The 13764-nt window shown below is 53.4% G+C and overlaps 1 protein-coding gene across 1 annotated transcript in view; it reads right to left on the bottom strand.

The window, feature by feature from the left end:
- Positions 1-2072: 2072 nt before the first annotated feature.
- The window catches only part of EEPD1 (endonuclease/exonuclease/phosphatase family domain containing 1), a 109979-nt gene continuing 98287 nt past the window's right edge, over positions 2073-13764 (bottom strand). The window contains exons 6-8 of the mRNA XM_002713756.5: positions 12848-12986; positions 4162-4356; positions 2073-2744 (exon numbers count right to left, since the gene is read on the bottom strand). Coding sequence (XP_002713802.1) covers positions 2545-2744; positions 4162-4356; positions 12848-12986 — 534 coding nt within the window. The 3' untranslated portion in view covers positions 2073-2544. The remainder of the gene's footprint in view (positions 2745-4161; positions 4357-12847; positions 12987-13764) is intronic.

Below are 13764 nucleotides of genomic sequence, written 5' to 3'. Positions count from 1 at the left end.
GAACAGCAGGGCAAGGCTGGAGAAGCCAGACCCGGAGCTGGGAAGAGCCCAGCAGGCCCAGGGCGCCCGGAAGAGGCAGGAAGCCCAGCTGTTTCCACGGAGGAATGTTCTGCTGGGGAGAGGCTAGGGCATGGCTTAGTCTGAGTGGAACTAAACCTTTCGAAAGCTGAATGTGCCCCCTCAGCATGGGAAGCAGCTTGCAGAAGGCGCTGTTCATCAAGGAAGAAAGTGTCTTGTCCCAGGCTGACCCCCAACTCTACATGGGGGTGCTCCGCAGCTCCCAGCCAGCTCCAGCAAGAGACGGAGAAATCACCCTGCAACCCCAGTGTCAGCTCCAGCCAGGCCACGTTTGAAGTCTGCGGGGAAATTAGGCACACGAGGCAATTCAAAGATGGCGCCCAAAGGAAGGAAGGTGGGCGGTATCCAAAGTCGTTTACCACCAAAGCTGATTGGCTGCACAGCATCAGGGGAGGTGACGACAACTGATGACGAGTGTACAGACATATGGCTGGTCCTGTAAAAAGTCACCCCGTAAAATGACCTTTTAAGTAATTGGTTGGTCCTTATGCCCTGCCCCAGTAATCCTGTGGTCTTGTGCTTTAAAATGCTTTGCTACGCATGCAATAAATGAGTTCTTGCTTACTTGACTTGACTCCCCGCTGTGTCTGACTGTCTCCGGGATCAGGGGCTGGGGAACGGGCGAGCAGCGCACTTACCTTTCTTCAGACCCAGTCCATCCTCGTTCGGGTGGACTAAGACCCTGCAAACTCACGGCTGGACTGGGTTGGTCTGTATTTTTTTGCATTTCAAACTAAAATTCCCCAGAGGCCCTCTTGACTGAAGAGAAGTTGAAGTCAAGCCCAAGAGGCACTGATCTGGAATGCAGCCTGGCAGGTGGACGGGCAGTGGGCCCTCTGGAATCAAGTGATGCTCAGGCAGTGTGGACGTGGAGGTCTCCAGTGCACACACGTGTCTGTGTTTATGACCTCTCGACTCTGCCTGGCCAGCTCCCCGTCCATCCGTTCCACCTGGCAGTGCCACGCGTGTTCCTCATTCAGAGAAGCAGCGGTGGGTCTCACGGAGCCATCGCTTTTACGTTATTGCCAAGCAACAAGTTGACACGTGAGCGTGCGTTGCAGAATCAGAAGCACCCAAGTTTGGATCCCACCTATTTACTTACTGGCTGGGTGATCCTGAAGAGGTTAAGCTCTAAGCCTCAGTTTCTTCAATTGTGCAATGGGCTAATTATGATCCTGGTCTCTTTGGGACGGTAGGATAAGGTGTCTAAGGGAGAATCCAGCCTGGCTCAGGCCCAGTGCCAGTTACCAAACACTTGCTTCCTTCTCACAATCTCCGTCCAGCCCCCCAAACACCCCTTCACCAGCCACAAGGAAGGACCTTGAGACTGTAGGGCCCAGCTTCCTATGAGCCATAAACCAGCAACCGGTGGCAATCCGTCTCCATGGGCGACGTGGGTCCAGGACCCCCAAAGATATTAAAACCCACAGATGCTCACAGCAGATCTGCCTAGAACCTACACACACTCTCCTGTACGCGTTGTCATTTCCAGCTTACTTATAATCCCTGCGACAACGTAAACAGCAGCTACACTGCACTGTGTAATGGCAAGGGAGAATCGTCTACGCATGCTCAGCAAGGGCACAGTTTATTTTTGTTTCTGATCTGTGGCTGAATTCGTAGATGCGCACTCCTTGGATCCGGGCTGAGGCGTTGCTCAGACTCAGCAAAGGGAGCGCTGGGCCAGGAATCCGTGATGGGTTAGGAAGGAGGAAACCACAGCCTTGCCAGGGATTCTCATCCTACACTAAGTTTTTGGAAACGCAAAGCAAAAGAAAGCGCACAGGAGCCGGCGTTGCAGGACGGGCTGGGAGCCAGCAGAGGGCGGGCAGGTGGAGGCGGGTCGCCGGCACCTCTGCAGGGACAAAGGGCAAGGATTCAAAGGAGCCGGGCTGGGGGAGGTGTCCAGGGCCCCATCCCAAACACAACCTCACAGACAGGCAACTGCAAACACACGCAGTGTGGGGACCATCCCACAGCCTCGCTGCAGCCAGGCAGGTTAATGTCTGTTTATTTTTGCAAAACCAACACTAAAAATCACCATTCAACATATTTGAGAAGAGTGCTCAATCACATTTAAAAGCGTTCCGTCGTTGGCAGCAAGAACCACAGGGCATCCTGTGGGTCAGAGATGGGAGCTCCGGGCACCCCGGGCCGGGGCCTGCAGCCTCCACAAGGCGCTCTCTCCCTCCCAGGCTCCAGACTGCTCCGTGCTGCTGCTCCTAGCGCAGACACAGCCAGGTTCTGCAGGTTCCCCGCCGGGCTTGTGCGCGCACCCCCCAACACACACACACACACACACACACACACACACACACACACACACGTCCTCAAGGCCCACAGAGAAGGCCGTGGCTTGAGGCCCAAGTGCCGATGAACTCAGAACGTAGATTAAAAGGGGGCGCCAGCCCTGAGTCTTCACCCGTGCTGCCCGGGGGCCGCGAGCGCGCACGTCGTGCAGCGTCATCACCGCTCGTGCTTGCTGTGGGCTTCGCTCCGCTCCAAGGCGACCCCGTTGCCATTGCGAGGGCCTTCCTTCTTGTTCCAGTCCTTCTCCGCGTAAAACTCGGCGAGCACAGGGCAATGTTCGGAGGCCACGCCGCCCCACGACCAGTTGTCGGGAATCCAGGGGTTCGTGAGACCCTCTCTCACCACGGCCCAGTGACCTGAGGGAGAGGGAAGAGATGGCGGTCAGCACAGGAAAGGCAAGGGGTCACGGGCAGCAGGTGCACCGCCTGCCCTGCGCCCTCCTCAGTCAGCTGGCTGGAGTGCAAACCAAGGACCTGGACCAATGTGGTTTGCCACATGTATGAGAGTTGAACCACTTAGGCATTGGAAGTGCCCGGAGGCTCCGCGGTTCAGAAGCCCACGGCTGACCTCATTCAAGCACCCCTAAGTAACTTGATGAGCAAGAGTTAAGTGTTTGCCAGACGTCCAAAGAGAAGATCCTAACTTGCAAAGCGAAAGACGCCAAGGGGGAGGGAAATAAATTCTTTTTCTGGAAAAGACGACACAGATAACATTATAGAAGTTTATGAGAAAGGAAAGGTATTATAAAGGTAAGTGTTTGGCCTGCAGGCAGCAGGAGGTGTTTGTGGCCACACCCTGGTAACAAATGGCTCCAAGAACCCTGGGAAGCACTGCTGTGGTCCCCAGTGCAGTTCCTGTGGAGGTGGGGCTCTGGCCTGGCAAGATGGCAGTTCTGTGACTGAACAGGAAGCAGGTAGAAGGAGTGCCTGTAGGCTTCGCCGCAGCCCTGTCCTTCAGCTTCCCCAGCTCTCTGAGGGCAGGTGCCTCCCACTGGCCCCTGCAGGCTGCAGGCCAGCCCCTACTCCTGGCCAGTGCAGGTCACTGCTAACCACGCCTCACTTGGTTGACGCTGGTCACTCCCCGATACCCACTGCCTTTGTCCTCTGCCTTTGTCCCCTGGCTGTGACATCGTCAGGTCTAGAAATGCGAGTCCTGAGGCCCGAGGCCCTGGCTTAGGCTCTCTCGGTGCGACCCAGGCTTCAGGTCTTGGCTTAACCTTGAGGTCTCCCTGAAGTATAACGGCTTCAGCCAGCCTTGCTAAAGCTTTCAGCCAGGGTTGAGAACTCCTGTCCTGTGCCTTCCACATGCCGGCCTGATTGCCCCTGGCTCAGCAGGGGAGAGGGGCTGCTTTTCAGGGCAGAGATGACCCAGGGGCACGGAGACCTCCCCCATCCCTTCACACCCATGGCGTGCCGGCTCAGCCCTGGCAGTGTCAGCACGCCTCACTCCACAGCGCTGCACCTGATCCTCTGTCAAATGCCTGGCACCTGACCAAGCAGCCTCAAGTTAGGGTAAGAGATTGGCTCATCTCTGAGTCAGGCTGCTGCTACTCCACAGCCATGACCCATGACCCCGTGACCTGTGACCCATGACCCATGACCTGTGACCAGGCTTGCTGGGACACGCCTGGCTCATCCCTGTATTTGTTCATCAGCCTGTCTGGTAAGCTGAGCCTCTCACGGCCCTGCAGGAGGGGAGAAGACCCCTGCCAGGTAGACACGCTCCTCTGACCCTGGTGTGGAGCAGGAGGAAGACGTGCGGGTCCTGCCTTACCCGTGAACACCTTCTTCAAGCTTTTGCTGATCCAGATGTTGTCCAGAGACCTCGAGCCCTGCGGATTCTTGGTGCTGATGTTGGTGAAGGTGTGTGCAGGGACCAGGGGGTGGAACTTCTCTCTCCGCAGCACGTCGCAGTCACTGCTCTCTGGCCCTTGGCCGAAATCCCCTAAAATGATCACATCTTTCTCTCCTGGAAGAAGATGGCCGGTGTTGAAGGGTTGGTGGGAGGTAAAACCCAGCACTGCCCACAGCCCACTGCTCAGAGTCAGGATTGCTGCATGGGTCTCATCCTCCCCTAAATGTTCGGGGGGGAGGGGTGTTACTAATGAAATGGGGGATGGTGTTAGACAGAGAGCACCTTGTTCCAGCTCATGGGATGTGAATACCACAGCAGTGCAAGGCCTACGGGTCTTGCCCCGAGAGTCAACCAAAGCTCAACAAACATCTGCTGAGCAGCTCTGTGGGCCCACCTGTGAACGAAACACAACCCTGCTCTGGGGGAACTCAGAATCCTGGGGGAGCAGCGGCCTAGCAAACAGACACAAATACGAGTACGGAAAACAGAGCGGTGAACGGAGAGACCGACGTAGCACAGGGAAGTGGCCAGGGAAGGCTCCCTGGGGGAGGCAGCGCCTGACTTGAGTGTTAGAGGATTGCCCAGGAGTGCCCGGCTCAGGGATGAGGGGACACTTGAGTGAGAGCAGGGAGCTACAGAACAGGTGCTTTCCTAACGCAGCTGGGTGCTTCTGTAGAATAAGATACCAAGTAGGCAGAGGCTGGCCAGGTCAGCAGCAGCTACTCTTGCACTAGTGCCTTTCCTAGCTGCTTCCCAGGCCAGGGAGAAACGCTGAGTCCTGGCATTCACTGCGCAGCACACAGAATCCTGCTACCCAGATAGACCTTGTGCCCCATTCTCCTGCGGTCGGTCATTTCAAAGGTTGCTCCCAGTATTCACTACTGAAGGGAGGATCTCATTCCGATACTTGTGTCCCTGCTCTCTGTCTTCAGAGTCCCAGTTAGAAAGGACGGTGCATTGTGGTGCAGAGGGGTAAGCTGCCGTGTGGGACACCACCATCCCATATCAGAGTTCCAGTTTGAGTCCCGGCTGCTCCGCTTCCAATCCAGTTCCCTGGGAAGGCAGCAGAAGATGGCTCAAGTACTTGGGCCCCTGCTACCCACATGGGAGCCCCAGATGGAGTTCCTGGCTCCTGGCTTCAGCCTGGCACAGGCTTGGCTGTTGCAGCAATTTGGAGATTGAACCAACAGATGGAAGATCTCTCTCTCTCCTTCAACCTCTCCCCCACTCCCTCTTCTCCTTCTCCATCACTTTGCCTTTCAAATAAGTAAAATAAATCTTTAAAAAAGAAAAAAGAAAAGAAGGGATGGCTACTGGTCAGATTCTGGATAAATATGGCCAACCCACTCTCCATTTCCAAAGGGTTCTCAGACTTCCACCAGCAATAGAAGGAAGTTCCTCTTATTACATTTCTCACCAACATTGAGTGAAGAAATTAATATGGCGCATGTGAAAAAAAAAGAAATTAATATGGCGTGAAATTGGTATCCTGGGGCCAGCACTATGGCACAGCAGGTTAAACCAGTGCCTGCACTGCTGGCATCCCATATGAGCACCAGTTCAGGTCCCAGCTGCTCTACTTATGATTCAGCTCCCTGCTAATGGGCTGGAAAAAGCAGCAGAGGATGGCCCAAGTGCTTAGGTCCCTGCCACCCTCATGGGAAACCTAGAAGAAGCTCCTGGCTTCAGTCTGGCCCAAACCCGGCTGATGCAGCCATCTGGGGCATGAACCAGTGGATGGAAGATCTCTTTCTCTAACTCTTTCAAATAAATAAATAAATCTTTAAAAATATGGAAAAAGCCCCACTTCACTTAAGAAAAAAGTGGTGTTTTGTACTTGCAGAAAAATAACATATGCTCCCCTTCCTGTAGACTGGAGTGTCTACATAAATTATTTGGAGTTCTGTTACATAACAGACTTGTCTTTTCTTCACCAATTTATTGTTATACTCAATTATTTATTTTATATCAGTATGGAGTCATGGATACTTAATTTTATATTTCAAGCTATAATCCAATGCTATCTTATTTGTTCAAATTTTTCCAGTTTTGGTAACCAAGAGCTCTTTCAGTCAGTTTCTGTGTGCTTTTTTAAAGAAACGTTTCATTTATTTGAGAGAGAGTGAGAGAGCAAGTTAGCTAGCTATCTCAAATGCCCAGCAAAACAGGTTGGGCTAGGCCAAGATTCAGGATCTCAAGCCAGGTCTCCCTCATGGGCGGGAGGAACACGAGGACTTGAGTCATCACTGCTGCCTCCGAGGGTCTGCGCTGGCGAGAAGCTAGAATTGGGAGCGGAGGTGGGACTTGAACTCAGGCACCCCGATATGTGACGCGGGGGGGCCCAACCGGACTTTGGCCGCTGTGCCAGACGCCTGCCGCCCTGCGTGCTTCCGACATACACCTGCACGCTTGGTGTGGGAACACTTCCTTTCTCTCTGGGCCCACAGGATGCTCCAGGGTCATCCTGGAGGTTTCCTGTCCCCATCCCAGAGCTGGCCACTTCCCTGAAGAGTCCTGATTCCTGTCACCTGAGCAGAGTTAGAGTGAAGATGTGGGGCCAGGTACCTGCTGTGCCCACTCTTTGTACAGGGCACTGAGGCTATACTTACTGTCTTGCATGAACTCTTCATAATTAAGAAGAGTAACGCTTTATCATATACAAGAATTGTTTTTTATAGTTTGTCATCGGTCCTTTTCACTTGGTAAATGACCACATTGAAGCATACAGAAGTTTAGAAAAAAATTTTATGTAGTACAATCTAATAAAATTTCCCTGGATTATTTCATTTATACACCATGTTTAATACATTGTATTTAAAAGGCAAAGAGAGAAAGGAGCAGGGGGAGGGGTATCTTTTATCCATTGGTTCACTCCCCAAATGCCGGCAACAGCCAGGGCTGGGCCAGGACAAAGCCAAGATCTCAGAACTCAACCTGGTCTCTTATGTGGTGGTGGGGGTGGAAGAGACCCAAGAACTTAAGCCATCGCCAGCTACCTCCCAGAACATGCATTCGCAGAGAGCTGCATCAGAAGCAGAGGAGCCAGGAATTGAATCCAGGCACACTGGCACGGAACAGAAGCATCTGAGAGGTGACTTAACTACACGCCAAGCGCCCACTCACTAAACTATTTTTATGGTTTAATTTCTCCCATTTTCCATCTGCCTGGAATTTACTTTTATTTTTCCCACAATTAACCACTTTTGCCAACACTATTTCCTGATGCCTCCCTTCTTCCTGAACTGAATGGGGATACCAACCTGTCATTAAAAAACTCCTACATGTATCTCTGAGCCTTTATCCTACAGAGCTATTCTTTTTTTTTTTTTTTTTTTTTTTTTTTTTTTTTTTTTTTGACAGGTAGAGTTACAGAAGAGAGAAGAGACAGAGAGAAAGGTCTTCCTTCCATTGGTTCACTCCCTAAATGGCCACCACAGCCGGCGCTACGCCGATCCGAAGCCAGGAGCCAGGTGCTTCCTCCTGGTCTCCCATGCGGGTGCAGGGCCCAAGCACTTGGGCCATCCTCCTCTGCCCTCCTAGGCCACAGCGGAGAGCTGGACTGGAAGAGGAGCAACCGGGACAGAATCCGGCGCCCATATGGCGGCGCTGCAGGTGCCCAAGTGAGGCACGGTGCCGGCCCCCAGATCTATTCTTGAGCTAGTACCATAACATGCTTTCACATTCTCTCATTGCAAATGTTTATCTATTTTCCTGATATTGAAATCTTAATTGTGAATTTTTAAAGTTAATTTTAAAATTAAACTTTGGTTTTTCAATGAAATCTGCCCGTGTAAAAATTAAACCAGCACTAACTTTATTTAACGTTCCTATCCCTGGCTGGCCACAGGAAGCCATTCCCTGTGCCTCCTTCTAGATCCCTACGCATACATGAGTACACATGGCCATTTATTTCCACACAAGTGGCAGCAGCTGACCATGCAGGTCCCACACATGGGTAACTGGCAATGACCCAATCACCTGAGCCATCATCACCTGTGGGCTCCCAAGGTGCACGTTAGCAGGGAGGTGGAGTCAGGAGCAGAGCCAGGGACTTTTATGTGAGACGCCGGCATCATCACCAGGCATCTTATTCAGTGTCTGAACTGCTGGGCTCAACGCTTGCTCCCACTTTTTCTTTTTTAAATGAGAGACTCCTTTTCTAAAAGGAACCCCTGTAGGAGGCCCCCAAAGCAGAGCTACTCTGACTGAACTGTGTGTGGGGCACACTCTGCCTGCACTCGGGGCACTGGGCACTCCAAAAATTACTGACACTTGAGGCTCCCTCCCAGGGACTGGAGAGATCCTGAGGGAGTGCCTCTGGGGGCCTGGCCCTCAGCACCTCCCAACGCTCTCAGGGGCTCCGCGCTAGGAACAGAGCAGGGAGTGCGGCTCCTGACCTGCCCCCTGCCCCACAGCCACACGCTGCGCATCTCTGTTCATCCATGTCTTGTTTCTTTATCTGTTCTCCAGTAAAGCTTTATAATTTTGTCATTTTACCACCATATTTCTAAATATTTTATTTTAAAAGAATTTTTATTATTAATAGGATCTTTGTTTTCTCCCATTGTGTTTTACAGCTGGCTGTTGTTGCCATATATCAAAAGGGACCAATTTCTGCATTTTTATTTTGTAACTAGCTAGCTGTCTTCATTCTCTTACTGGGTTTTGTTTTTTACTTCAAAGGTAACAAATTGCAATCGTATTCCCTAAAAGCAGTGACACTTCTGTCTCTCTACGCCCAGTTCATCATCTCACATCATCAATCTAAACTAACCAGGAATGAAAATGAGCACAGAGAGTCCCTGAAAATGAGGAGCACCCTGCAGAGCAGCCCATTCAAAAACAGGAGCTCTTGGCCCTGACCCTAAAAGAACACAGCTGGTTGGTTTTAATGCTTTGCCACTTTCTGCCTCAGTGACCTTGGGCGAGCCTTCGGTCCACAAAAGCCGGCAAACAACCCATATCCTCCGGGGTGAGGGCCAGCAGAGCCCTGGTGAGCAGCACAGGTCCCTGCCCTTCAAGTTTCCTGAGCCACATTAGCAAGCCTCAGCCAGAGGCCCCCACAGCATAAGTGAATTACTGGGGCCGCGCTGTGGTGTAGCGGGTAAAGGCGCCGCCTGCAGTGCCAGCATCCCTAATGGGCAACGGTTCGAGTCCTGGCTGCTCCATTTCTGATCCAGCTCTCTGCTGTGGCCTGGGAAAGCAGTAGAAGATGGCCCAAGTCCTTGGGCACCTGCACCCACATGGGAGACCTGGAAGAAGCTGGCTCCTGGCTTCGGATCTGTGCAGCTCCAGCTGTTGTGGCCAATTGGGGAGTGAACCAATGGATGAAAGACTTTCTCTCTCTCTTTCTCTGCCTCTCCTTCTCTCTCTATGTAACTCTGACTTTCAAATAAATAAATAAATCTTGAAAAAAAAAAACCTCTATTGCCCACATTTTCAATATTCTGGTGGAGATATGGGAGTACTTCAAAAACTCCATGGAAAGCTGAAATAAAAGATGTTCATTTTTTTTTAATTGAATTATTTGTGTGGAAGGAAGGACTACAGTGACTTCAGTGCCAGAGCAGAATGGTTTTTCCTTTAAAGAATTTTAAACATTTCTCCCACAGTCTGATTGACCCTACAGGAAATGGGGCAGTGATGAAGTCAGCATTTTCCAAGCAAAGCGAGAAGAAATTCTACAAGAACAATGGAGGCACACACTCCCCACTAGGCTCTGGATTCCTGCAGACTGACCCCTCGTCTCAGGATCCCTTTCGGGGAAGACAGAGTCCACAGGGAGTAGCATTCCGAGACACCTTACAAGGGAGGTTTAAGGAAAGCAGGTCACAAACGAGATCAGAAAGGCGTCCAAGCTCAAGTCTTTCCCTGTGCTTCTGTAATACCAGCTAGGAGGGGAGAGCTGGAAGGGGAAGACCCACAGACACCAGCAGGGGGCACCCGTCCACTGCAGATAGTGCAAGGCCGGAGGGGCTGCCACAGAGGCTCTCCTGCAGCTCTCCAGTGCCCCCACGCACATCACAACAACGCGGGAGCTGTCTGGAGACACCAGGAGACTCACAGCAGAAAAGCCGACTTGGGAAGAGCTCAGACCTGGCTGGCATTCGTGACCACTCAGCGAGCCCTCACTGAGTGTCGGGCTCTCTGAGTAATTCCTTGACAGCTGTGCTTTAACTGTCACAACCCCATGGGGCGGGTGCGTCGCCATCTCCTCTGCAGGTGGGAAGCTGAGGCCCTGAGAGCCAGCCCTGAAGTCTGCGCCCCCACAAAGAGCAGGGACGCTGCGCGTGGGAACACAGGAGAGCTGGGACGTGCAAGCAGTGTGTGCTGAGCGGCAATGAGGCGCAGCTCGATTTTGCAAGGAACAGGAGATGATACATTCAGTGCACATCAAGGGAAACTGCAGGTTAAGAAAGACCGAGGCGGGAGGAGGCACGGAAGTTTTAATCGGGATGCAAAGCTGACAAAGGCAGGACTCAAAAACAGAATTCTGAAGCCAAGAGAAATGCTGGTGTCAGGGCTAAGCCCAGGTGTGTGCAGCCGCAGCAACAAAATGCTGGCTCTCTTTGGCGTGGGCACAGTCAGGTTTCTCACAACACACATTCTTTCAGGGAAGCTGCCTTGGTGATGACATCAAGGCCATTCTCCGCCCGGGGGAGTCAGGGCTGCACAAAAGCCAGATTCTTGCAGAAAGTGCGGCCACCAGTGGTGGGCCCCCAAGGCTCCTGCTTCGTTTCCAGAAACGGGCTGGGGTGGGGGTGGGGGGAGAATGTTCTGGGCTGGTGCCCTCAGCAAATCACCAGAAGTATAAAATGCCAGTGGTAACGGTGGGAGTGAGTTCCCCTGTGGTACCGTCCCACTGGACGTTGCCCATCACTGTGCATCGTGCTGAGTCACGGGTGCGAAAGAAGAGCATTCGATTGGGGACCAGCACCTGGCTGCTGCTGTCCACCTGGGTGCACATTCCCGACGGGCAGAAAGGCCCAGGGTTTTCGAATCAAATCAATCGTGTTTGCAGTGCCAGGAGCCTGTGGCGTGAAAGCTTTGTCTTTGAGCTGAACTCTGCTTCTAATCTATTTACCCTTGTGGCACCTGGGTGGGCTGGGGCACTTCCCGAACCCCTGGGTCTGCAGTGTCACCAGTTAACAATTAATGGGCTGTGACTAGCAGGGGGACACAGAGAGCATGAGTCACTGCTGTCCCTGGCTGGACACAGCCTACAGGTCGATAGTCCCAGGGCAACTTGGAGCAAGTACCTGGCCAAGGTTTTCTGAGGAAAACCTGACCACTCCCTGAATATCAGGGAAGAAAAACAAACAAACACAAAACCCCACAAGGGAGACTGCCTCCGGCCGTCCGCGGGGTTAGGAGCTGGCGTCTTCCCTATTTGCTTTTAGGCAAAGAGAAGCCAGAGTTGGAGACGGGGAACAGCAGCAATGACCACCCATGGGCTTTTTAACGGGTGGGGGCAAACTGCAGGTGCACACGTCGCACACGTCCCACACGGCTGCTTCCTGGTCGGAGGAGGCAGCTTCGCCAGCCCTCCTGCCTTCTGGCCTGAGGATTCATGGTGTAGGTGGAATGCTGGACACAGGTGTTCCAGCATGTGCAGCCTGCACAGCCCCACACACCAGGCACCACCCACAGCGGCCCAGCGAGGGGAGCAGCTCAGGCGCCCCCAACAGGAGAGTGCATGAACCCGATGTGGCCCCTATGGATGGGGAAGACCTCTCAGCCTCAGCAAAGGGACTTCTGGCACAAGTGACATGGAGGGATCTTAAGGACTCTGGGCTGGACCAGGCCGAAGCCAGGAGCCAGCAACTTCATTGGGGTTTCCCAGGCAGATGGCAGGGACCAGAGTCCTTGAGCACCTGCTGCCTCCCAGGCTGCACATTAGCAGGAAGCGGGATTGGAAGGGGAGCAGCTGAACCTCGAATCAGTCACTCCACTATGGGATTACGGTGCTCCAAGCAGTGAGGCAAGCCGCTGGGTCAAATGCTTGTCCTTTTCCTGGTGGCTTAGGGTCAACTCAGGTTCCCTCAGTGCCCCTCTGCGCTTGGCACTCCCCTCGGGCCACTCCTATGAGCTGAGAGCTGCCAGGTCCCCCTGCTGGTGAGGATTTGAATGCTCTGGTGACTGTCTGAGGTCCTCCAGCGACAGAAGGAGTGGAGATTCAGGTGGGCGCCCCACCAGGGAGAAGAGGTCAATTTGCCATTCATCCAGAACACACCACATCCCCTGGTCACCTCTTCTCTCTTTCACAAGAAGAGCACTGCAAATCTGTGGGTGGTTCCCCAGAGGCAGCTGGGTGAGGCCGAGAAGTCACACATGTTTTCCCCCATAATTCTCTCCATCCAAGAGAGGCTAAGAAGCCACAGAGCTGACACCTGGGAACCCCCATGCTAAGTCCACAGAGACAAAGCAGTGACCAAGCAGACTCCAGATGGGCTCCCCACACTGCAGGGGGTGTGACCACCCCTGTACCCGCGACCCACACTGAGGACAGATGGGTGGCCTCGGTGGTCAGAAAGGCCGTGGAGGAGGCACCTGCTGCCTGCCCTGCCCCCGCATGGCCCAGCCACAGCCACAGCCAATTTCCTACCTTTCAGGGTTTCCTGAAGGCTCTGTACGAAGCTCGCCAACCGGTGGCCGTCACTGGGGTTCTTGCTCGGATTCTCGACTGCTGGGAGGGTCAGGGCTGCCAGGTGAAGGTTAACGAGGGTCAAGTCATTACTTCCCACCTGGGCAGCAGGAAACAAAGCAACACTCAGGTGCTCATATTTCCTGCCTCTGTCATAACCGACTCGTAATCAGCTTCACGCTCACGGTCGACCCTGGCCAACAGCAGGGAGGCCGGCTCACAAGCCCAAGGTGTTCACCTTGGACTTCCCCAAGGCTCCTAAAGGAAGAGACCTATTTTGCTTTACCAACTCCCGGCCCCTGACATCCCAGCTCATATTTCTCCTTAAGACCTAAAATCTGGACATATCTGGAAGTGTCCAGTGTTGGCTTTGTTTTTTCCTTCTAAGCATGAAGGTGGCTCCAGCAGCTGGTTGCTCTGGGGGCTCTCTTCGGTAGGGCCAGCCTGAGGGCACCCTGCCAGGACTCCCTGCTGGGATCTGCCCTTTCTCCCACTCCACACACGTCCTCTCCACTCCCCTAAGGGTTCTTGTCCATCTGGAGCCCACTATGCCCCAGTGCTCACTTTAACCTGATTTCAAATGTGTCAAAACCTGAAGCTGGCAAGACCAGGCAGTCAATAGCGTGACCCAGCCCTGCATTCCCAGCGGGAGGTCTCGTGTTGTACAGACTTTGGCCTGCGGCTCGGCTGTTCAGGGTTGGGCAATCCTGCCCTCCCACTGTCACAGCAGCCCCCTCGACACTGCCAGGAAGGAAAGAGGTGCCAGGGCAGCCCTAGGACGTGGAGGGCCCCAGTCTGGTTGCACAGATGTCGCCTCGTTTGCCACCACCACTGTCACCACCACTGGGACCGAGAGCTCTGCTGTGTGGCTCTGCTCG

Source organism: Oryctolagus cuniculus, chromosome 16 (genome assembly GCF_964237555.1).
Source record: "Oryctolagus cuniculus chromosome 16, mOryCun1.1, whole genome shotgun sequence".
Taxonomy (NCBI): Eukaryota; Metazoa; Chordata; class Mammalia; order Lagomorpha; family Leporidae; genus Oryctolagus; species Oryctolagus cuniculus.
Note: the sequence above shows the minus strand (reverse complement) of the source record. Positions and strands in the feature narration are given on the sequence as shown.